This window comes from Xiphophorus hellerii, chromosome 19 (genome assembly GCF_003331165.1).
Source record: "Xiphophorus hellerii strain 12219 chromosome 19, Xiphophorus_hellerii-4.1, whole genome shotgun sequence".
NCBI classification, from domain to species: domain Eukaryota; kingdom Metazoa; phylum Chordata; class Actinopteri; order Cyprinodontiformes; family Poeciliidae; genus Xiphophorus; species Xiphophorus hellerii.
In genome coordinates this window covers 7,165,298-7,191,552 of record NC_045690.1, presented here as the reverse complement: position 1 = coordinate 7,191,552, position 26,255 = coordinate 7,165,298, and the positions used below count along the sequence as shown (strand labels likewise).

General features: G+C 37.2%; 2 protein-coding genes across 2 annotated transcripts in view; one reads left to right on the top strand and one right to left on the bottom strand.

Moving 5' to 3' along the window:
* Positions 1-1,342, bottom strand: part of clmna (calmin a) — a 28,840-nt gene extending 27,498 nt beyond the window's left edge. The window contains exon 1 of the mRNA XM_032547335.1: positions 1,075-1,342. Coding sequence (XP_032403226.1) covers positions 1,075-1,159 — 85 coding nt within the window. The 5' untranslated portion in view covers positions 1,160-1,342. The remainder of the gene's footprint in view (positions 1-1,074) is intronic.
* An 11,518-nt stretch (positions 1,343-12,860) lies between these two features.
* On the top strand, positions 12,861-25,875 carry LOC116709507 (NLR family CARD domain-containing protein 3-like). The gene is made up of 9 exons (XM_032548098.1): positions 12,861-12,964; positions 13,172-13,273; positions 16,860-16,938; positions 18,045-18,273; positions 18,859-20,659; positions 22,342-22,515; positions 23,195-23,359; positions 24,854-24,900; positions 25,044-25,875. The coding sequence occupies exons 1-9, from the start codon at positions 12,882-12,884 to the stop codon at positions 25,562-25,564; spliced, it is 3,201 nt and encodes a 1,066-aa protein (XP_032403989.1). The 5' UTR covers positions 12,861-12,881; the 3' UTR covers positions 25,565-25,875.
* Positions 25,876-26,255: the final 380 nt, after the last annotated feature.

The window sequence follows — 26,255 nt, the reverse complement described above, 5'->3', positions numbered from 1 at the left end:
CCAACGTAGGAGTGTTATTTTTTAATAAAGAAATCAGATTCCTGAGTTTTTCTCCCTCCTGACTGAGGCTCTGCTCAGAAAGGATGGAGTCTCTGCAGGTTAAACGCGTCTAAAATTATCAGGATTTATTTGTACATTCAAGTTGCCACAGAGTAGAGATAAACCTGGATTCCATTTAAAGTTTCAAATCAGTTTGTGTTTGTTGAGCTGCATTAACCACCGTGAAGAAACAAGGCGGTTCAGTCATTCAGTGAAACGGTAGAAACAAACCTGTCAGCTGCACCTGACAGCTGAGCACCGAAAAATAAAGTCTCTGAAAATCAGATCACCAGACAAATATTTTATACCGAAAGGACCACAGCTTTATTTTGAAGGAACCTGACATTGTTTATGAAGTTAATGAGGCCTAGACTAAATATTTACTCTTATCTAAATAAGATTTTATGCTTTATACTGACGCAGAAATACTAAAAAATACATTTTACAAAAGTATTAACCTGATGGGTCAATTACATCAAATTATTGTTATAATGAATATTAATAATGATGTTTAATTTAATATATGCGAGCTTCTGCTGCTGCTTTAACTGTTAAATTATTCTTTTATTATAAATATTTAATTATTTTTGTTCTCTGAGCTTTTATTTTATTTTTCTAAAACTAAACCTGATGTAAATATAGTCCCTCCGCCCATGCGCTGCGGAGGGATACCTTCAGTCCACACTGGTGGTCGCATATCGATCTATAGCTTATAAATTAGTAAACAGGTCACGTGCAGCGGATTACTGTTGTGGGACCCTGGTGGTTTATTTTGGCCCTGGTCCCGGCCTGGTTCTCTGATCTGGACCCGCAGGGGGAGGGAGCTCAGTCTGGAAGAATGGCCAGAACTCCTCCATCACTGGGCCGAACCTCCAAACTTTGTCACGCACTGTGCACGGGGAGCTGCGCGCTCCTCAGGAGGAGGAGGCTCCTGGAGCTCCGCCGCTCCTCTTGTTTGGTCCCCATGCTCCATCCTGAACTAAACTTCCCCAAGCACGCTTTCCACTGTCCTGGTACCGACCCAGATCCTCCTACCTTGCAGGTTCTGCACTCGGATGTCGCTGATATGTCCGATAAACTCCTCCCGCTCGAACCAGTCCTCCCAGCGGTGTCCAGCCATCCGGACAGCGCTTTGGGGATCCGGGAGGGACACGGAGCTCTGCGGCCGCAGGAGGCTGCAGTCTGGTATCCGGCCGGCCCACAGAGACACAGCGGACCGCTCACATCAGCACACCCGCATCCCTGCTCCACACTGCGGCTTCTTCCGTCTCTGCACCGCGCTCAGAGCCACCGAGCTCCGGGAGGAGGAGGAGGAAGGAGCCGCTGCACCTGGTTGGTGTTCCCGAGGTGGGATGGAGCTGATCCAGGCCCCGCCCCCCAGATCCACCTCCGCCTTCCTGCACCCACACACACTCGGAGCATGAGCCACACGTACACATGCATTGAACCATAAGATGCTCTCACACACACCCACAGTGCTAACCGCTGCAGTTATAGTTAAGAAATTATCTGCAGCAGGTGATGGACATTTATCAGTCTAAAAGTCCAAAACCAAACCTGCAGCTGCAGCATCAGATCAGCAAATATGATAATTAATAGATTCATCAACAATAAAACATTGTTTGAGACTCAGCATAAATACATTTCTGGAAAATCAATGGCTCAATTATGCATTTATGGATAATAAATAAGAATTTAAATTACCCTGCAACAACACAGGGGCCAATAGTGAGAACTTAAAAGTCTAACAGTGCAAAATGGGTTTAATGATCTTCACACAACACGGGCTGTAATTATGGAGTTATTGTTAAGCTCTGGTTTAATATTACAGCGTGAAACAAACATGATAGGAATACAAAACAAATCCAGAAAACAGCATTTACTCTCTGAGTGACAGTTTTATCATATTATTCAATAATACAGCGGGAAATTAAATGTATGCACTGCAGGGAATGAGAATAAAGCCTGAATGAAGAACAAAACAGAAAAAGATCTTCAACAGTAAAGGAAAACACTAACAATTTCTGTCTTTATGATTCTGGAAGATTGTCCTGTCCTAACCTACAATCCTATTGCAAATCTATGTATTGTTGTCAAGAGATGAGGAAACCAGAGCCAACAATCCAGATGAGCTAAAAGCTATTAAAGCAAACTGAGCTTCTGTCACACCTCAGTGGAGCAACAGAGTGATTGCATCCATGCCACGCTGCACTGATGCAGTAATTCATGCAGAAGGAGGCCACACTAAAGTACTGAGCTCACATACTGAACAGTTCAATGACATAATTTTCAGTAGTCCTATAAAAATCCCTTTTTATTGATCTTATTGTTCTAATATTCTGATAAATTATGATAACCATCAAAATGAACAGAAATAACTCCTCAATCATTCTAAGAAAAAAATCTATGATAAACTGTATAAAAGTTTTACTTTCTGAATTCAGTGACTCAGATCTGTTGAGCTCAATCTATTAAATGTTTTCCATCCCAGCAGAAGTAGAAATATGATTCCACAGGCTTTAAAAGTATGATTCTGTTCAAATAACTTTAAAATATGAAGGCCTAACTTAGTATGTGTGCATCTGGATTTGTCAGTCTGAATCACAAGCGTTCGATTTCTCTTGCAGGCCCCTGACCACAGCAAGGCACAGAGTGGTCACAAAGTTTGTTTGTATCTCAGCTGATGTGCATAAAACCTCATTATGTCTCTAAAAAACTTTCTGCTGCCAGGGTTTGGTCACAATATGTTTATTTGTAGGTCTTTTATTGACACAGATTAACCAATTTGGTTTTAGCTCCATCTGATAAAAGATTAGTTAAGTTAAGAATTACTTTTCAGGTTGTTGTGATTCAGGGAATATGCAGGTTCAGTAAAATGACGTCAGGCTCTGATGCTTTTATGTTTTACATCTGGATGCAGAGTCAGAACATGCAAGCAAGTGAACAACAAACCTTAAGTATAAAAACAAATTCTAAAGATCAGATTAATTACAAAAACCAATGTCGTCATTAATCACACCTTGTGTTAATTCTTTCAGTAAAGGTTCTGTAAAAGAAAAAAAATGCAGATAAGATTTAGACAATGCATGCAGAAAACCAAAGTTCTGGCAGAAAGCTGTGAGTCATTGTCTTGGTCTGTGGTTTTGTATGAAGCAAAGAGAACAGTTTGTGTCAGATTACAGTGTGTAAAACTCTGATAAACTTGTTACACATCTTGTTTCAATATAGAGGAATGAGGTAAAAAAAAAAGAGCAAATGAAACAAAGTACTTTCCATCTTCAATATGTGCTGCTGAAAAACAAAGAACTGATATTGGTGGGACAGAAGGATTAAGTTAAGTTAAAACAATGTTCTTGTGAATTCTCCACATCATTTTTCTTCGTCTTAATGCTTTGAAGGTGTTTTAAATAAAATGTTTAAGCTGTTTTGAACTCTACTGCAAGAAAATGACACATTAGTGACAATAAAAAATGCTTCAGTTAACTTTCCCGTTCTGTTCAGGTCAAGGACGATTCAAAACATTTAAATCTTGGATGAAGCTGCCATCACACCATTCAGCTCATCTGGGAGGGTTTAAAACTGTTTCTGATATTTCTATCTGTTTCAGCCGCACCAGCCATCAGACTCTGAATAAACCAGATCACAAGGAGGTTCTGTTGACTCGTATCGACACTCATCAGCCTCCAGATTCTCCTGGACAGTGTTCTGTTTTAGAACTGGATCCGGTTCAGCTGAGCCCACACAGCTGCAAGCAGAGGAGATCAGGTTCACCAGAACATTCTGGTACCGCCACAGGAGAGACAGAACCAATTAAACTTGACTATCAGATCTATTAAACTTATTTAAATGGTGCAAAATCACAGTATAAATCACTTCAACACAATATATGAAACAAAAATGTGTTTTTCACCTTTTTAACACCGAGTTCCTTTAAATCAAGGCTAAAAATCCACCTGTTTAGATTTGCTTTCAACCCATAATCACTGGAACATTGACCAAAATATTTGATGTCATTTGATGATTTTGATGTTTTTATGTTTTTTTTGTTTTGTGTTTTACAATGTAACGCATTTTGAACTAACTTGTTGCTGAAATGTGCTAAGCAAATAGACTTGATTCATTGATTTCCAGTTAATTTTACATCCAGTCAACTTTAGACAATCTCTTAATGTCAACTGGTTATCAGTTATTTAAGGAAGCTTGATTTATTGCATAAAGATGATTTTATCATGTGAATGAGAGGAACCATTCCTCTTTAAAACGAAAAAACCTCCAACAGAACCAGAACCAGGGTCAGGAAAAGGGACCATAAGTCTTGATGGGATGGATATTTCAGAGGACAGATCAGAGACAAACCCAAAAGAGCAATGGGACAGACAAGATCACCATTACTACAGATAATAGATTTAGACAAGATCACCATTACCAGAGATAATAGAATTAGATGACATCATCTTTACCACAGATAATATATTTAAAGCCATCTGGTGCTTTTGCTCCAGAAAACAATTAGATTTAAGTGAAAAAGGTCGACTTTCATAAAGATTTCAGTCTCTAAGAATCATGTGGTTCCAGTCATTTCTTTTCAGCTTGAACTTGCAGTCCAGTTTTGTCCTCAGTCGTCTCTGATTCATCACTTACTGACTTCTGGTGTTATTCTGACTCTGAATGATTTAACAGCTCTGCAGAAGAACATTGTGTGATTATCAGGAAATGTCAGCTGACTAGGTTATGGAGCTGATGGTAATTGAACAAATGAGACACAGACAGATAAAGACTTAACTATTTACATATGTTTACATTTCCTCCATGTAGAATATTTCCTCATAATAGGACAGACAAGAGGTGACCTGTTGCTCAAAGACGGACACAATCTTTTCTTTTAATGCAGAGCATAAAAGTGGATGTATATATATATATTCTTTCTTTATTCTTTTTTTTCACCTAATAAGGGGAATTTTATGCATGTTTTCGGTTATATGGCTCAAAATAAAGCAATAAGTTGCAAACAGTAGTAAATTCCAACCTGTAACTGCAGGTAACAACAGTTTGGGTGTATTTTTCCTCCAGCTGCATCTCCTCATCTTCCCTGTTAACATTCAGCAGGTTGGAGTTTCTTCTGGCTCAGAAACAGGTTAGCAGGGCAGAATCACGGCCTGCAGGCTCTCAGCCAATCAGCAGTGAGAACACACATGGTACTGCAGCTATATTTAACCAACGATCTGGGTCTGAGACCAGAACTGCTGGACAGGTTTCAGTCATGTCCTTTAATTGAAGATGTTTTTACATGAAAACAGAGGTTACACTGTAAAGTTAACTTCATAGAGAAAAATCATTTAAATATAGATGAACAACATCCAGAATCTCTGCTGCTGTTGTTTTCCATCTCAGAAAACATTTTTTTTATGTAGCTGATGCAAACATTCAGTAGCAATTCATACATAAACAATAAATGTTTTTGATTAGGAGCTCCAAAGATTAAAATGTGTGATATCAGATCATTTATGGAGCTGTTTTGCAGCAGATTGGTAAAAACTGACAGCTCCTAAAGCTGAGAGGAAACTCTCTGCTTCTTTGGCAAATACTGAGCTCCAGATGGCAGCGCAGCTTGGTTGGACCGGCTCAGAGGTAGAGGAGGAGCTACCAGAATCAGATCATAATCACACAGAGACCAGACATCATGTGATATCTCCACTTAAACCAAAACAAAAAGTTACTTATTAAACATAAAGAGACGTCACCGTCTTCTATGTGATTTTTCCACCAGAATTTGCAAAAGATTATCAATCTTTACCTCACAGATGATGGTTTAGATATAGTCCAAAGATGCTGTGTTGGTATCACACTGGTGTGTTAAAAAAAAAACTGTTAGTTTCAGTGTGCATGTTACAGTACCTTTTCCAAACTTTCAACCCAGGTTTAACTTAATGTTAGAGCTCCACATTGTGTGAAAAATCAATTTCCTAAAATGTCAGATAGATTGATAGAGACTTATAAAGTAAATTTTTTTTTATCAGTTTAATGAACTGGACCTCAAAGGTTCAGATCTTCATAAAAAAATTTCTCTTTAAACAGTGTTACTTAATGTGCAATATTTTATGGTTTTTGTTTGTGTTTGCTTAGTTAAATAATTAGGAAATAGATGAGTGTGATTAAAAATATGTAAATTCTTGACTCTAAGATTGACTATCTCCAATAATCCTTCATTTTTAGCTGAAAAGTTAAAATTACTCCTGAGACAAGTCTGTTGTCTAAGTCTGTTGTGTCCAGTAAGATATCAGGAGAATTTACCCTTTAGGGAGATTATCAGCCGTGAGAACAATATATTTTTTTATTTATTAAAGCAAATTTAAATAGAGATTAAATCTGTTGCAATCTGTTGGAGTATTTCTGGTTCAGCACTCTTCAAAACTATAATATATAAACAAAGCCTGAGGTTCAGAACCATTCTTGGACTACACGATCCTTGAGTGACCTTAGTTTAAATGACTCAACATAAATCAAATAAAACACAATGTAAATAGGTACATAGGTTTGTGTGCTTCATGTGAAGTAAATGCAGGATTTTATTTATTCTGTATCCATATTTCAAATCAACATGCAGTCTTCAACTCCTTTAGCTGCTCCTAAAATACTTGGTGTTCTTGATTTCACGTACTTGCTGTTTGATTTCTTTCTGTTATCTAAAAAAAATGCTAGTGATTCACTGTTGGTGGTTGGTAAATAGAAATTAGAAATACCTAACATCTTTGTAAATGAATTCAGTCAGTTTCATTTGGACACCGTAAAGGTCTGTCCCTGTCAGTCTGACAGAGTCCGATGCTGCCCTCTAGTGGAAATCAGTGAAAATGCAACACACTGCAAAATGGAGTTTATTGAACAAACGCTGAGAGACATTTTAAAATCAGTGATTGCATCTAAAGAATGTATAATATTTAACCTATATACTGCTGATAAATCTTGTTTACTCTATAGGACATTTGAAAAAGTGTAAAGTTTGGAAGTACACTTGTATGGAAAAGATACATAATGCAGCCCGTCGTATACTTTTAATATTCACAAAATATTAAAAGTATTCCTACTGAACAAAATCTTCTCAACTATTGCAGATTAAAGTCAGGCTTTTGTGACAAGAGAATAAATATTCGAATTCAATGGTTTGACATTTAACAGTTAAGTATAAAGAAGGCAAAGAAAATGTACTTGTATGGCGCTGTATATAAGCATTGAAAAAGTTAAAAGTTGGGTCTTTCCTTAAAGACAAGCGGAAATATTAAAATTAATTCAGATATTAAAAGTTCTGTTTGGGACAACTCCACAACCATCGTGTCTGCATAATATTATGACATTAATCACAACTTGACTAAAACCCTTAAACACTGATGAATATTAGGTAAAAGTGGACAACTAATTTAAGTTTCTAAAAATAAAATCAGTGATGCTATTGTATTATTTGAATTTCAATTTAAATTAAGTTGTTTTTTTATGTAGCACCAGTTCATAACAAATGTCTTGAGGCACAAAAAAAATAATTCAAATTAGTTTCTATCTAAGAAACTTTTTCTTTTTCTACTGAGCCACTGACAAAGATTTAACAGACAACATAATCCGGTTAGGCTGCTGTAAGACAAACTGACCACTTTTTCTCTCTCTACTTTCTTCCACTTATCTCCAGTTTCAATTTTACATTTTCTCTTTCTTTTTCTCATCATAGAAAAAGGAGGAGGAATATCGCTGTCTGGTGAGGGACTTTGCTCTCTGGTGCCACACAAACCACCTGGAACTCAACACTGCTAAGACGAAGGAGCTGGTTATAGACTTTGGGAGGTCCAGACCAAAGCCAAGACCAGTCGCATTAGAGGGAACTGAGGTTGAGGTCGTGGACTCCTACAAATACCTCGGGCTGTGGCTGGACAGTAAACTGGATTGGTCAAAACACACTAGCCACCTGTATGGGAAAGTGCAGAGCAGGATGTACTTCCTGAGGAGACTGCGGTCCTTTAACATCTGCAGCAAACTGCTCTGGATGTTCTACCAGTCTGTGATTGCCAGTGTCCTCTTTTACACCGTGGTGTGCTGGGGAGGCAGCATATCCAAGAAGGACACGTCCAGACTGGACAAACTGACCAGGCGTGCCGGCTCTGTGGTCGGCATGAAGCTGGACTCTCTGGTGACGGTGGCAGAGGCGAGGACACTGAACAAACTGCTGGACATCATGAACGATAGCAGCCACCCTCTACACGCCGTCATCAGCAGCCAGAGGAGCCGGTTCAGTGACAGACTGCTGCTTCCCAAGTGCCGGACCAATAGATTTAAGAACTCTTTTGTCCCCCATGGCTTCAGACTGTACAATTCCTCATTGGGGGGTGGGGGGGTGACACAGGACAGAGGGTGGAAGGAGTAGTGACCCCTTGTATTTTTCTCCATACTTATCAGGTCAAACCACATAGTGCAATACGATATCACTGGTCAATCTATCCGCCAAATTCTTATATTTTTTTTGTGTTGTATTTATATTTACTTATATTCTTATATTCTATATTCTTATTCCTTGTTTCTTGCATAATTTAAGGTTTTTCTTGCATAATTTAAGGTTTTGGTTACTCACATTTAGTGTGTACCTTAGTATTTAATTTGTATTTTTGTAGTGCAAAAATACAAGTATTTCTGTATTCTTTTGCACTTTAGCTTACTGTGTGTTATCTTTGTTTTTTGCCTGGGAGCTGCTGGTAACTTCAATTTCCTGAGGGAGTCTTCCCAAGGGATCAATAAAGTACAAGTCTAAGTCTAAGTCTAAGTCATAGAAGCTATATGTGAACTGGCATAAAGAACACATTGGGTTTCATTATATTTCAAGGTCTCAGTAATAAGATACACACTTGGAGTGACCCAGAAGGAATCGAAGCTGGAAGATGCTTGCAAGCAGGTGGCTTTAGGTTACGAAGAATACAGAGGAAGTCTAAAACATGTTGGATTTCCTACAGATTCCTGCCTAGAAACCATGAGAACCTAAAGGAGCCTGACATGCTGAAAGACCTGGTTCAGTGATAACAGACACATCTTGAGAAATGACTATGTCAGGGTTTCACAGGATTGGAGTTGTATTATTTAAAAAGATGACAATGCCAAATATTGGGAGCTGCCTTAGTTTTAGATGATGAATACAAAGTCACATTCAGTGAATTAAAATATACCTTCCCATAAAGCTTGTTTGTCAGATTATAAGTATCTTTTGAAAATAACAGTATTTATGAAGGTATTAGACATACATTAGATTAAACCCACATTTCTGTATTATTATTATTATTTTAGTTCTGATGTAATATTTCAATTTTAAATGTGTTTTTATAATCTGTAAGTTGTAAAACATCATAATTAACAGAAATAAAGGCTTGAAAATATAAAAACTTTATGTATAGTTGCTGACATAAATTAACCTTTCTATAATATTCTAATTTCTTAAATGAATCTGTAAAACCATGAATACATTGATTCAGTGAGTATACTGGGTAGCTAACATCTCAAGCATTAACTAAGCCTAGCAGTTAGCATGCTCCTGTCCATGTTTTCACTCAAAAGTATCAAGAGAATCCTACTACATGTTTGTTATGCAAAAACTTTTAAGAATGCAGTGTAAGAACTCCCCTGATGCTCCTGTCGCTGCTCCTCCTATCTACCTTTTCTCAGTCATGGGTAAAACTCTGCCTCATTCCATGAAGCAGTTCAAGTGTATGATCATTTCTTCCTCTTAAACACTTCAGCCTGCTTGAACAAAATGTAAGTTTGCTTTCTTTTAGGTTCTACTTTATATTTAGCAAATTCTTTTAGTTTTATTCTGTTTTCTGATGCATTTCTGATGTTCCCTTCTTATTTTAACACAGTGTGTTGTTTTTCTATTCTGAAGAGGAATCTAGAGAATTACTAGAATAACTTAATGGATCATGGGTATTTTTTTCCTTGGTTAAAGTGATTAATGGTTCTAATATTTGGAGCTCAAACTTTAGTTTACTATAAAATGCAAACAAAAACTTCCTTTGTGTTAAAAATGAATGTTTCTAGGTAATTATATATAGACAGAATATATAATAGCTTTTTAAAGTTTTCCTGAAAAAGTATTGGATTTGATGAAAGTTTATTGTGGCTTAGTAGAAGAAAAGAACATTGTACAGTTTTTTTCAATTCTGTGAGATAAAGACGGCAACAGCGGAAACAACCGTTGAGAACAGAAAGTTGCAGAACCACATTCAACTATCGAACATGAGGAACAAATTTTCACCTGAAATGTTTGTATGCTGGAACTTTCTCTCTAATGGAGAGGTTCTGCTCAAAGCACCAATAAGTGACTTTATAACTTGGAACTGAGTACCAAGACTGTAGGCTGTGATGCGTTTATTCATAAAGTTTTACAAAGTGTGTAAGATCAACTAATGATCTGACAAATGTGTGTGGATGGTGCTTTGGTGGCAAACACTGACATTGTAGGTCAGAGTCATACAGAGACCTTTTGGTGTGTCAGAGATAAAAAACCGACACATGAACAAGATCTTAAAACATCGTATAACATAACAACAACCCATATTAATCAATAATCTAATATGGACTTGGATCATTGACTTGATCATAACCTTCATCCTCAGAGAGGTGAGCTGATTGTGACTGTGTGAAGTGCAAATATTATGCATCTATATGCCAGATATAGAAATTAAACTTGCTGATCAATTGATTAATTAAATTGTTCTCAAGAATGAGTGTGTGGGTGGATGATTGTTTGTCCTGTCTGTCTCTGTGTTGCCCTGTGATGGACTGGCTATCTGTTCAGGGCGTAGTTCGCTTCTTTCCTGTTGACCACTGGAGCTAGGCATGAATGGATGTTTTGAGGTTCTCAATTGATTCTCAACCAAATACACAATCTTTACACTAATAACTATCAAAGCAACTGATAACAGCAACAAAGCAACTTTGAGAAAAAAAAATTCAAAGAAGTTCTCACTAAAAGATTTAAATGTCAAAATCAATCAGGTGGTTTGTGTGACACCTGACGCTCTCATCTGAGCCTAAAACTGTGTCATATTTGACCAACTCATGTTGGTGGTTAACGCACAGTAGTTTGATACATTTGCTTTATGAGTTATAACACATACATATCTCAAGCCTTGTCTTAGAACACCTTATGAACTGTTTATTAGTCCTGATAATATTCTCACGGTAACATTTCCAACAGGTTATAATGGCATCAAAGATTACCCAACTTTTCACTAGACATAGCTAATTATGGTTTTTTGCCACTATCCACTGAACGAAGAAGAAATTCTTGAATTTTAATAGTCCTTCTGCACTTCCTTCAGCAAAACAACTTTGGGAATGTTGTTAAACTACCTTCGTCCATCACTAGAGACAGACAGACTCCTCTGTGCAGCTCATCTGTGAGTATCTCTGAAATGGAGAGTTTATTATTCTTCTCTTTCAACACTTAAGACCAATTGGACAAACTGTAAGCTTGCTTGGGTTTTATGTTGACAATTGAAATTAGGAGTTTGATCTGAATTTAATGAATACGCTTAATGTTTATGGTTCCTTTTTAAGCTAAAAACACAATGTGACAGTTGCAAAACAATGTCCAAATCCCACAGTTGTAGCAGTAGCCTCTCAAAAGTTTGATCCAGAGGAACAGTAAACTTGCAGAACTAGAAAAAACAGATTTTTATCTGGCTGCAAGGCGATGATGGTAATCTGCTTTATGTAATTTTCCACAGTAGCTGCATCATGACTTGTCTCAACTACTAAACAGAATAAATTCAAAGTGGAAAAATGTGAATGTGAAATCAATAAAGTAGACAGCAGCAAAATTACTCATTTGTTAGTTACTTTAGATAAAAGCATCAGTCACATGCAAGAACAGACATACATACTATCATCTGAAGAACATTTCTAGGATTAAAAGACTATGTCTCAGAAAGGTCTAGAAAAACTCATCCATGTGTTTCTTTTTAGTTGCATTGATTACTGCAATAGTGTTTTCACATATCTACCTAAAAATCAATTAGTTGCAGCTGATCCATCTGTTCACGTTCTCACTAAAACTAGCACGATAGAGCACGTCACCTTAGTTATAGAGTCTTTACACTGGCTCCCTGTAGCTCAGAGAATAGATTTTAAAATACTGTTTATAAATCTTAGCACCACAATACATTAAAGATCTGCTGTTGTTATATCAACCTTCCAGACCCCTCAGGTCTTCTGGTTCTGGTTTGCTTTGCATCCCCAGAACCAGAACCAGAACCAAACAAGGAGAAGCAGCATTCAGCTTCTATGCACCGCAAATCTGGAACACGGTTCAGAAAATTGCAAAACAGCTGAAACACTGAGTCCCTTTAAATCAAGGCTATAACCCCAGCTGTTGAGATTTGCTATTGACTGACACTAACTGGAACATTGATCAATGTATTTGATTTATATTTACTTGATGATTTTAATGATACCATTTGACAAAATGTAATACTTATTGATTGTTTCATAATTGGTTACTATGTTATATTTTATTATGTAAAAAACAGTGCCCTGTTGCTGAAATGTGTTAGACAAATAAAACTTGACTTGGGCTGAGGCTTGTCCATTACTGAGGCAGAAGGCATTCTCCAGATAAGATTTGGCCCTGAGATGTTAACAATTCTTAGAATGTAGGGTTGTCATGGTTAACAGGGAGGGAGGAAGGGAGGAAGGAATGAAGGAAGGAAGGAAAAAAGGAAGGCAGGCAGACAGACAGGCAGTGCAAATAATTGATGTATGTTTCCTTTACAGGTGAAATGTGAAAGTGTGTGAGGTGTAGCTGTGAATTTACCAGCATGGATCAGAGGAAGGACAGAAAAGAGGGAGCCACTTCTGCTTTTACCACACAGACTGTAGAACATGAGAGATCAGATCAGAGGTGAGATCACCAACTATAGTTATGCTCAGTCATTATCACACGGTATTCTTGGTATGTAGATAGGAACATATACTGTATCTAACATATTCTTATTATTGTTGTTGCTGTTCTTGAGGTGACCAAGAGGGCACAATGCAATAATAATGGATCTAATTTTACTTGATTAACTGATTTTTCCCTTTATGTCATTTCATCTGTTAAAACTAGGATATATTATGAACCTGAAGCCAATCAATTGTCCCTTTCAAGACACAATTCAAAGAAATATGGTATAAATTTTGAATCAAACCAACCTTCTACATCAAGCAAGTAAGTTGTATTTAACTATTGTAACTATGTAGTCAATCAGTCCGAAAAATATTGTATTCCATCCAGTGTTTAATGTGAGCTCAAACAGACAATGACAACAGTGGTAGGAGTTTGTCCATTAACCGGGGAGTTGCCGATTTGAATCCCAGTTCTGTTCGTCTCAGATGTTGCGTCCTTGGGCAAGACACTTTACCCGCCTTGCCTCACCAAAACTTAATTCACACCTTAGTAGTAGTGGTGGTTGAAACTGAGGTTGGGAAAAGCTCAATGTTGACTATTGAAGGAAAAGGAAAACTCCTGAAATGGGACATGACATCAGAAGGGAAAGAAAAATGAATGAAAGTCAGTGCAAAGTTCTTGTGAAGATAGACATACAATGTGTGGGCGTGTGTGTACGTGTATGCATGTTTTGTTTTTCTATCTTTGCAGGAACTTTACATTGATTTCGATTTATTTCTGTAGCCAAACCCGTACTCCTACCCTTAAACATAACCATTACAATTAACACTACATACTAATCAAAACTCAATCCATCCATCCATCCATCCATCCATCCATCCAATACAAGATCCAAAATGTTTCTTTCAGCTTTCCAGGTGCCATATTTTAAATTACTTTCACTCAAAACTCTGAACCCAAAGTTTCCATTCTTTATATTTGTTCATGAAGGTGAATATTGCATAAAGACAGTCAGTGTATGAAAAGAAATAAATATGTGAAACATTTAATTCACCATGCACAGAGAGCTGTTCAGACAGAACAAAATCTCTACCTTTTAAAGGGCCTTTTAACAGAACATTATTGGTATATAGATTTGAACAGATTGGAGAAAAATTAAAGAAAAAAAATGCATAGTATGACTTTTATTGTTTTTGTTCCTTTTTGGATGCTAAAGTTTGTTTGTTTTTTATCTTTTCTGAATATGTTTTTTTCTAGTCTCATGTCTTGTAATAGCAACAAGTCAGAGGATGAAATTATAATTTTTAATTCAGACCCACAGTCTCTATTAAAGAGATAAGCTGAATCTGACTGCTGTAACTAAAGTATGTAAAGTGAGTCACTGTAAAAGACTTTTCAAAGCATTGTTAACTTATTCAAATTGTTTGTGCTTTGGACTTGATTTCTTGAATCTATTTAATACATTAGTTTCAGGTTTCTTTCCTATTTAGTTTTCTCCACTTTGTATGTTTTTCACCTTTCTCACTTCCTGCCAGATTGCTCCCCTTCTCAGCTTTTTCTTATTTCCCTATTTGCTTCTGCCTGCTCTCTTCCCAAGGTGCATTTTCTCTCTGATTATTTCTTCTAGTTCCTATACCGCTCTCTCCTCTCCAGTTTACATTGTTCCCCACAAGTTCTTCAATTATTCTCCATGTTATTTCACTATTATTTGTTTATTTGATCTTTTGTTGTCAGTATGGTTTAGCCAGCTGTTCTTTGCCTACTTCTACTAAGTCTTCTATTGTTTGGCAATGAATTCTTTCATCATATTCAATCCAAGATCCAGTCTACATTTTGGTCCAATCTTAAAACCATACCAATTGGCTGGTATTAAATGTGTCTCCGTGCAGATTTAAAAAGCAACACAATGAAGATACTGAGCTAAGGAACAGTTAATGGGAAAACAAAAAGTAACAAAATATGCAAAACAGGGTAGGACCCAAAACATGTAACTCATGTTAAAAACCACACTCTCCTAAAGTATTTAGGTGCCCAGTTAAGCATATAGAAAACATTACAGCAAGGTTAGAAAACACAATAAAGTGTAACATATGGAGAGAGTTTTCTTGGAAAGTTAGCCTCCAGAAGAACAATAAATGGTTAACATCAGCTTGAGAGGTGCCAAAATAAAAGTAAGATAGACATGGTGGCTAATATTACTGCTGTACATTAGTAAGACTTGAACACTATAGATTAGTGCTTAGGAAAATATGTCCAATATGTCCACATATGCAATGAATTCAAGCTGGTCCAGATTCCAAAAACAATTTTAATTAAAACCAGATGCAAAATTTTTTTTCCTGAAAGTACAGAGACAGATTTCATTGCCATTTTTGTGTAAAATGATAGAAGAGTTGCAGAAGATGAAGAGGTTAAGTATCAATTGGGGGTCACTACCACAGAAAAAAAGACCCTCCTCTCACCCAAGGACCATTCAAACATGGAACTAATTCTCTAAAAAAAAAAACAACAACATTGCAAACAGATCTGTGTTATTGTAAATTAAATGTAACTTTACAAATTTTATTGTTTAAGGTTTTTATTGTTGAAATTGAGAGTGCAGAATTTTAAGAAGAATATTTGAAAAATAATTCAAAAATGTCTAAAAACTTTAGAGTAATCTAAACCATGTTCTTAGCTCTGATGGGAGAGGTCACTGACATTTTGAGCTGTAGATCCTTAACATAAAATCTTCAGACACTGAGGTACAAGCAGATCTAAACCCATTAATGGTTCTGACTCAAATGGTGGAAACTCTGTTGTGGACTTTGATTTGAATAACTTGTCAAGCAAGTTCTGGAAGAGAGTTCAAGGTTCAGCCAACACAGCCCATTTGTGATATAGAAAAGAATTTCTGAAATTGCTCAAACCAAGAATAAAGTAACAGTCGGTGAGGTGTGATAATCAAGAACGAAACATTTTCCGACTCAAAGACTCATATGTTAAGATAATTATTTGGCTGACAGGACCTGAAGACAATACCTTGTAAAAATAACTGGACATGTAAAGTTGACATTAAGGTAAACAGAGGTCACCTAAGATGTAAACCCCATTTTGGAAACTTTTTACTTTTGGTATAAACAAATTCACTCATTAGTGAGAGTGCTGCCTTCAGTAACCAACTATTGTTTTGTAACAGTAAAAAAATATTTTGTGCCACTGTTGTTACCATAGCCATATTGAAGTAAACATGGCAGGTCAAAGTTAGTTATTAAATATTGTTTGTTGGGGCAAATATGAATCAAACAAGTGAGTGTTTAAATATGGTGATGTAGCTTTAAGATTTTGCATATCAGTAATTGCTTCCAAATCTGTTGTTGCAACAAAAATGATGATTGTTAGAAAAGAATGGGATTTCTCATAGACATTGCTATTATCCTAATGCAGTCTTTCTCAAATTGTGTGCCTGGATCACTAGTTGTCCAAATGCGCCCCCTAGTGAGCCACAGGGACGCTTGCAATCCAGCTCAGAAAAAAAAATACTTTTTTTAAATTATAACTTCCTAAAAACGAAACAAGCAACGCTTAGCCTGGCGGGGGAGGGAAAAGGGGGAGTTGGTAAAGCATGGTGGGCTGCCAGATTTATAAAGCACTGGGAGAAACCCTGTGTACAGCATGACAACTTATGTCCATAAAACACAATGGCTCTGAGTACTTTGCTCCACAACACTTGAAAAGGAAGGGGTGGGATTTTTTTTAAATAAGAGCATTTTAGAAAGCTTCTAATTCTAATGAAAATGACAAGGACCTGTAAATCTTCTTATGTAGCTTAATGTATAATCCAATATGTCTTTGTCAACCTTCACCTTGTGATTTTTTCTTTCTGTGAACAGACAGAATGTGTTAATGCTTTGTGATTACTTTGCAGACTGGCCCAGCAGAAATCAGAGGATTCCAGTTGTCAGCCTGTCCTGCAGGGCCAAATAGAGCTTGACTCCATATTTATGGTCTGTGCATGTACATCAGCTTTTTCTTTCTTTCCTTTATTTAACCCGGTAAAACACCATTTAGATCCAGATCTCATTTGTAAAAGTTACATAGGCAGAAATCTGCTACTTCACAGCTATTCTAATCATCTTCTTCTTGATCCCTGTATGAACCAGTGGATTTTCAGTTTATTTAATCTGAATCTGATATTTGGTTCCATGATGTGACATTTAGGGCCTGATCTAGAAAGGTTCCAAATCAGAAATGGTAAATTGCACAAAGAAAGAGAATTGTATGCACAGGAAGTGGGGTGTTGCATGTGATTTACAAAGATTCCCTGTGCAATTGATTGCAGGAACAACAATGGTGGAGACCACTCTATTTAAATGAGGATTTTCCGTGAGTCATAAGTTGACATCATGGAGAATGTTGGAGAGCACAGTGGGCATAAAAGAAAAATAAAGTAGAAAATCATTATGCTGGAGGTATAAAAACAGAAAGAAGAAGAATTCAATTAACTTAAATTAGTATACAACATGGTACAACGCAACAGAAAAAACATTTGCGATTAATCAAAACAAAGCTCTAAACCTTTGTATTTACCTCCACAATTTGTGGAACATGCAGCAGATAAAATATAATCACCTTTTCTTGGATTTATAAAAATGCTTCTGCAGAGAATCAAAACATGACAGTGTGCTACCATAAAGTGATATCTAGCAGCTCAAGATAGGCATTGCTGGAGGATGTTTCGAAGTTTTTAAAAATACTTTTACTTTATATTCTTTAAATGTTAAAAATACTTGATAGACAATGACTAATTGTAAATATGCCTCCTGTTCGGCACAGTGACCTTAAGACATCACTGCATTGGAGCTTATACCAACTTTTCTACAGAGTAAATATATAGATGCTAAAACAGATCTAGGAATCTGTTTCAGTTTAGTAAATAGCATAACCAGAGGTAAGTCATTACATTTGCATATCCTTATCCCAGTGTTCTGCGCTTTGTCAGCATATGAAGGCATACACGCTAAAATTAGTGGATTAGTCATTTTCTCCTGGTTTTTACCTGTTTTTATACACTCAAACATTTTTAAATCCGGCACTTTGCATTATTTTTCAGCTGTTGGAATCACATGTTGTCAAATTTGTGAAGAATGAACTAAAGAAGATCCAGGAGGTTCTGAGACATGATCACCCAAAATTATTTGGGAGTCAATTTGAGGATGAAGAGCTCTTAGGGCATACAGATGAGGAGCAGAAGAGGAAAAGCAGAGAGGCAATTATGAGGATAACTCTGAAATTTCTGAGGGGACTGAAGCAGATAGAGCTGGCTGATCGTCTCGAGAACAGTAAGAAAATTTCTTCAATGATTTAATGTGATGGTGTATCTTGATATAGATATTCATGTACATAGATGGTGTATCTTGGACAATGACAATAAGAGTCACCGGAGTCTTAATAGTTGCAAACAATCACAGACGTGTCAAACCTATGAGTTGTCTGTGTCACCCATAGAGAAACATACTTATTAAATAATCAACATGTGAAGTGCGATTCTCACAACTATAATTTCTAAGTCTGAAAAATTCTATTCCTTATGACAAGTTGAGAAAGACAAATTAGATTGGGCATGAATTGTCTCGAAAAATCATAAAAGCAGGCCAGTGTAGTTTCATTGCAGTACTTAGAAATTATGTCTTAAGAGATTGTACAGAAATCTTTTAAGATTGCGGTACAATCTCTTACCATATTACATATATATGTATGTATGGGTATACACATGTGTGTGCGTATTTAATATACACATACACACACATAATGTATAAAAAAATTATGTCATAATGTATGCACATTATAACATAGTATATACATTATATCTTGTGTATAATGTATGCTATTTCCATTAATAATGTTTTTCTTGTCATTCCATTCAGAACTGTTAAAAGTACTTTGTAAACGTCAACTGAAATCGTCTCTGAAGAAGAAGTTCCAGTGTCTGTTTGAGGGAATTCCTAAAGCAGGAAACCAAACTCCTCTTAATCAGATCTACACAGAGCTCTACATCACAGAAGGAGAAACTGGAGAGGTCAATAAAGAACATGAGGTCAGACAGATTGAAGCAGCATCCAGGAAACCAGAGAGCCCAGAAACAACAATCAAACTTGAAGACATCTTTAAACCTCTGCCTGTAAGAGATGAACCAATCAAGACAGTGATGACACAGGGAGTGGCTGGCATTGGGAAAACAGTCTTAACTCAAAAGTTCATTCTGGACTGGGCTGAAAAAAAAACCAACCATGACGTTGAGTTCATATTTCCATTCACTTTCAGAGAGCTGAATGTGCTGAAGGATAGAAACTTCAGTTTGGTGGAACTTGTTCATCAATTCTTTGCTGAAACCAAAAGAATCCGTCAGTTTGAGCAGTTCAAGGTGGCATTCATCTTTGATGGCCTGGATGAGAGTCGATTTCATCTGGACTTCCACAGCAATGAGATCCTGACTGATGTTACACAGTCTGCCTCAGTGGATGTTCTGCTGACAAACCTTATCAGGGGGAAACTGCTTCCTTCAGCCCACCTCTGGATAACTACAAGACCTGCAGCAGCCAGTCAGATCCCTCCTGAGTGCGTTGACATGATGACAGAGGTTAGAGGGTTTACTGACCCACAGAAAGAGGAGTATTTCAAGAAGAGGTTCAGAGGAGAGGAGGAGAAAGCCAGCAATATCATCTCCTACATTAAGACATTACGGACCCTCCACATCATGTGCCACATCCCAGTCTTCTGCTGGATCACTGCTACAGTTCTGGACGATGTGTTGAAGACCCACGAGGGAGGAGAGCTGCCCAGAACCCTGACTGAGATGTACATTCACTTTTTGGTAGTTCAGACCAAGGTTAAGAAAGCCAAGTTTGATAGAGGAGCTGAGACAGATCCACACTGGAGTTCAGAGAGCAGAAAAATAATCAAGTCTCTCGGAAAACTGGCTTTTGATCAGCTGCAGAAAGGAAACCTGATCTTCTACGAGTCAGACCTGAAAGAGTGTGGCATAAATATCAGATCAGCCTCAGTGTACTCAGGAGTCTTCACACAGATATTTATAGAAGACAAAGGACCACACCAGGACAAGGTTTTCTGCTTTGTCCATCTGACCATTCAGGAGTTTCTGGCTGCTCTTCATGTTCATCTGACCTTCATCAATTCTGGTGTCAACCTGATGGATAATAAACAAAAAACTCTTAAGAAGTTTTCTATAGCTATGAAACAAAAACCAAAATATCTCCATGAATGTGCTATTGACAAAGCCCTACAGAGTTCAAATGGACATCTAGATTTGTTCCTCCGCTTCCTTCTGGGTCTTTCACTGGAAACCAGTCAAGTTTTCCTCGAAACCCTTCTGTCACAGAACCCAGTCATGAACATACCTATTAATCATGAAACTCCCTTGTACATCAAGAAGAAGATCAATGACAATTTGTCAGCAGAACAAAGTATCAATCTGTTCCACTGTCTGAACGAACTAAATGATCTTTCTCTGGTGAAGGAGATCCAACAGTCCTTGAGTTCAGGAAGTCTCACAACAGATAAACTCACCAATGCTCAGTGGTCTGCTCTGGTTTTCCTCTTATTGTCATCAGGCAAATATTTGGATGAGTTTGACCTGAAGAAATACTCAGCTTCAGAAGATGCTCTTCTGAGGCTGCTGCCTGTGGTCAAAGCTTCCAGCAAGGCTTTGTAAGTATCCCCACAGTCATATTCAAACCACCAGCAAGGAAAATTTTATTTTTAGTTGATTTAGATTTTTTTTCTCATTTAAGTAAATATTAAAAGTGATGTACAGTACAATATGAATTTCAGAATTCTTTGTATTATTGTAACTGTGTGCTTATTACATAGTTTTAGTTAATAGCACCACCAATCGCTCTTGTGTGCACACCCTCCCCCTCGATCTGCTACGCTACAGCTTTTTTCTGACAGAAGAGTCTGACATAAATGCTCAGGCTAGTTACTGATATCAATGGCAGTGGATAAACGGTTTTCCTCTGCTATTAGCACATTTAGCAGCACATATATGAGGATGATTAACAGCTCTAAAACATTCCTCCTAGCTTAATTGTTTTTGACCAGGCCCAATGAATGTGCACGCTTCAGGCAGAAATAGTAGCTCAGGGAAGGTGGAGGAGCTTAATCTTTTCACAGTTTCTCTGTCTCATACCATCCTAACAGGTTGACAGTTTTAACAAAAACATAAATAAATGTTGTTGTACTTTTAAAGCTAACATATTGATACTTTAATGATGCTCTACAAAAAGACAACAAAAAACAAACCAAAAAAACTAAGTTCTGCTGGATCAGTAAGTCAAAGTGGATTTTTAATAAAGCCTGAAACACAAACATATAATTGATTTTGACCAGCAATCTCTGAATAATCTTATGAACTTTAAATAGCCAGTTACATTTTATGAGTTAGTCTAAATGAACCTTCAGTTCAGCACAAAATGCCATCCTTTCCATACACAATACATAAAAAACAGTCCTTGAAGACTGGTATTATGCAACTTTTAGATGCGTCTATTTTTAAAACACACCTGATCCAAATTTTTAGGTAATTAGTGTGACTTTACAGAATTGGCTGCATGCAGAGGATTTGACTCAGGTGTACTGGGCCAGGACACCAGTCCTTGACAATAGAATTTGATATAGCTGCCCTAATTCAATTTAAAGGTTTGCTTTCAAGTCGAGATTAGTGAAACTCTAATCAAAGGAAATGCAAAAAATAACTGAGAAACTAAATATGAAGGAATCCACTTAAATAGAAAGAAATAAGTTGAACCTCCAAATATGGAAATGCTCAAAGTACAAACACAGATGAAACCCAAACACCTGAGGATAATGACACCAAATCCATAATCCTTCACACCAAAGTTGTTCTCCTTGCAGAAGACTTTCCTTGGATTGCCAGACAGAGAGGTGTGTCTCATTATTTCATAGGACATGTTTGGACTATTCTAGAGTCCCAGGGTGCTGTACAAAGTGCTTCACACCTCTGCATCCAACACCTTCCAGTTCTACTAAGCTAAGAAAACCCAATCTCAAATATGTACCAATATTAAGACTCTCCTCCTTCCTCTGATTGGTTGTTTCTGACGGAGCAATGAATTTGTGCAGATGACAGCAGGTCCATAGAGAGAAATTCACCAATTGTCTCATATTGTACTGTCACAACATAGTGACAGTTTTATCAAACATGTAAAAAAAAAAAAACATTTACATACTGCTTCTTTAAGAAAGGTTCTAGAACTCAAAAGATTAAAAGATCTTTTGCAAAAAAAAAACACAGTTGTCCAAAGGTCACATTTAAAAATAAAAATCAAGTTAAACATTTTGTGTTTATTGTGTTTGTTTTTCTATTTCAGACTGAGTGGCTGCAACCTTTCAGAAAGAAGCTGTGAAGCTCTGTCCTTAGTGCTCAGCTCTCAGTCCTGTTCTTTGAAAGAGTTGGACCTGAGTGACAACAACCTGTATGATTCAGGAGTAAAACATCTGTCAGACGGCCTGAAGAGTCCAAACTGCAAACTGGAAGTTCTCAGGTTTGACTCAGAACCTTTATTGAACTTTTCATTTTTGTCAAGCTAGAAACCCATTCTATAAATTATAATGTTATTGAAATTGTTTTAGTAACTCCATCCCATAGTGTAACACATTATGTAGGCTAATTAGACAAAGACTTAGGTTTTAACACCTTTATTTCTCTTAACCTGATAATTTCCTGAAGCTAATGAAAACACAACATTTAAGATTAGAATATTACATCAGACCAATAAAAACACTTTTAAAGAAAATTTAAATATTGATGAAAAGTATGTTTAATACCTGCTTAAAGGTTATTGGTTGCAAAAGTACTTTTAATCTGATGAATAAGACTAATCGAGACGCATTTCAGATTTATTGAAAATGACCATGTCTAGCTGAATATCCGTTTAAAATATTAAGATTTAAAAAAATAAAATGTATCTGGGTTATTAGATGTAACATTTTTTCGCAATGTCGACGAAGTGCAGAAATATTCAAAAGAGGGAAATTACATAGTCCAAAACCAAATCCATCTGTTAAACCGGTGATCCAAAAATTATCTATTTATTGTTCTCAGAATTTTTTTTTATCTAATAATCTTCCCTCACGTATTTAATTAAAATAGTATCTGTTAATTGAATTGTTGAGTTTAGTATAACCTTATCAGTCCATGTGTATTCTTTTGTGTGATTGCAGACTTTCAGGTTGCCTGATCACAGATGATGGCTGTGCTTCTCTTGCCTTAGCTCTGAGTACTAACCCCTCTCATCTCAAAGTGTTGGACCTGGCCTACAATCATCCCAAACCCTCAGGAGTGAAGATTCTGTCAACATGTAAAAGTAGTACACTGGAAACTCTCAGGTATGAGCAATCTTGCTGCAGATATATCTCACAGAAGGCACTTCACCATTCCTTGCTTTATACAGGGCACCAGTGTCACTTGTACGTATTGCAAACAACCATTAAACTGAAATAGACTGTTCATCAGCAGATCAAAAAATTTATATATCTAAAAAAAAAAAAAATCAAATCCCCCTAAAATAGAAATAACAGTTTCATATTGTTAATTCTTTTCAAAAATTTGTTTCAGCATTCTTGATGGTAGTGTTTCCATGTGGTTAGGGCCTCGAGGGCCAGTGACCTGCAACCTTTAGATGTGTCCCTACTTCAACACACCTGAGTCAAATAATGAGGCTGTTAGCAGGACTCTGGAGAACTTGACTGCACTTAAGAGGTGATTCAACTATTGCACTGAAGTGTGTTGGACGAGGGAGACATCTAAGGTTTGCAGGACACCGGCCCTCAAGGACCTGGATTGCCCACCCGTGGGCTGGAGGGAATGTTGCTCCAAGTGGTGAAGATGGCTTTGTGTACCTGTCTGGAAGATTTTTGTAAACGTTCTGTGCCATCCAGCCCCAAATATTCTTGATTGGATTTAGATCAGAGGAACACACTGATCTAAAAGTGTGTTTCCGTGGTGCACTAAACCACCACAGAAACACAGAATTCCAGAAAGAATTCTGTGGAAGAATTCCTGTGTCAGGCAGGCGTTGTGAACTGCAGAATTTCCAGTTGACAAACCCAATAATTACCTCACATAAGATGACCTTCAGTCATGAGCGATGCCCCTGCATCATCTCCACATAGTCAGCTGCAATTTGATGCCTCTGCAACCTCAACCTCCATTGTTCCATGAAAGGAAAAAGCCCCCAGATCGTGTTGGTGCCCTCTGCACTGTGTCATGTATAAAACATCTCCTTGTCATGCCAGTAACTTTGGAAGCCATCAAGACCATCAAGGCTATTTTTCTTCTCATCAGAGAATAAAACTTCCATTTTTCAGTGTCCCATGTTTGGTGCTCTCTTACAAACTCCAAACAGGAAATTTTGTGCAGTTGAAGGAGATGAGGCCTTTGAAGATGTTTGTTTTTAAAACTCTTCTCTCATAGATGCCATCTGATGGTTATGGGACTGCAGTTGGAACCAGTAGCAAGCTTAATTTGGGATAAGGATCATCCCGTGTGGTTCCTCCAGCTCACAACTGGTGAAATGTTTTAGGGTCTACAACTTGACTTTTTTTGTTCTGTTATCCTGAGGATCTTTCAAGAAGTTGAAAATGGCTGTCTTACTGCATCCAACCTCAGCAGCAATGGCATGCAGTGAGAGGCTTTGCTTATGGAACTGAATAATCCAACCACGTTCAAAGAGAGAAAGCTTTTTTGACCTTGCCATCAGGAGGTCATGATTGGACTTCAGAGATTATCCATTTAAATATTGTTTTGTTTCTTTTCAGAGACTGGAAAGTCTGTGTTTGCGTGCAAAACGAGTGATGGTCTGACTCTCTTCCTTCTTTCAGGTTGGAGCCTGCTGCAGAAAGGTGGTTGACACCAGATCTGAAAAAGTGTAAGTGTGTTTTTAATTTGTTTCATGACAGCAAAACAGTATACATTAAACCATTTTCAAGCCCATTGTTCATTTGAGCCATCATGAAACAATCAATAAACAATGCGATAAACGCAGCTGAATTTGTTTGTGCTCTTCATCAGATTCCCATCAACTCACAATCAACACAGAGACTATGAATAGACTTCTTAAACTATCTCACAACAAGAGGAAGGTAACCTGTGTGGAAAAGATTCAGACACATTCTTATCATTCAGACAGATTAAGCTGCCCTGAGGTGCTGTGTGCAGATGGCCTGACTGACCGCTGTTACTGGGAAGTTCAGTGGAGTGGAGATGTAAATATCTCTCTGAGTTACAAGAGAATCAGTAGGGGAGAAAGTCATGAACACAGTTTATTTGGAAAAAACAATCAATCCTGGAGTTTGTACTGCTCGAGTCAAGATGGTTACGCTGTGTGGCACAATAACAGCAAAATATCCATCCCCTCTTCCATTACAAAGATAGTAGCAGTATTTGTGAACTATCCTGCTGGCATTCTGTCCTTTTACAAAGTCTCCTCTGGTAAATTAATCCATCTCCACACCTTCTCCACCACATTCACAGAAAAACTTTATCCAGGGTTTGGATTCTGGTCAGTCAATTCCTCAGTGATTCTCTGTTGAGTGTTACTGCAAGGTTAAATTTAAGGCCAGAACCAATTTAACAATCACATTTGAACAAAGTGAATTAAATAATAGCAACATTGACTGGTTTGTGGGAAAGAAAAACAGCAATATTCTAGTCCACCAACCAAATTAATTCACCATTAAAGAAGATTCTCTTCTCAGTGTTTTGATAATCCATCAAATTCCCTTATAATCCTAATCCGGATCTTGAGGAACTGATATACACTGTAATTCCAAATTATTTTGCAAATTGGACTTAAGTGTCATACAGATAATTTTTTTTGCTGTGCTATTAAATTTATAGATGGTATTGTGTGTCAGGGCTCTTTGAATCACTATAATTAATTTCGGAGAGCTGGGTTGATTAGTTTGTCTGGTGAGCTCAATTAAAGGAAATCTACTTAAGAAGGATGTTCCACATTATTAAGCAGGCCACAGGTTTCAAGCAACATGGGAAAGAGAAAGGATCTCTGCTGATGAAAATCATCAGTTAGTGTATTGCCGTATGACAAGATATGAAAACATTAGATATTTAAGGAAAACCGAAGCGTTATACTGTGAAGAGATTTGTGGCTAATTCAGAACAAAGACGGGTTTGTACAGATAAAGGCAGAATGAGGAAGGTTTCTGTTAGACAAATTCATCGTATTAAGAGAGCAGCTGTTAAAATGCCCTTAAAAGCAGCAAA

Bases quoted from the DNA above. Each gene is read 5' to 3' on its own strand.
- LOC116709507 (XM_032548098.1), top strand. From the start codon at position 12,882: ATGGATCAGAGGAAGGACAGAAAAGAGGGAGCCACTTCTGCTTTTACC. The intron at 13,274-16,859 runs GTAAGTTGTATT...ATTACTTTGCAG, and splicing joins CAACCTTCTACATCAAGCAA to ACTGGCCCAGCAGAAATCAG. The intron at 23,360-24,853 runs GTATGAGCAATC...TCCTTCTTTCAG, and splicing joins AGTACACTGGAAACTCTCAG to GTTGGAGCCTGCTGCAGAAA.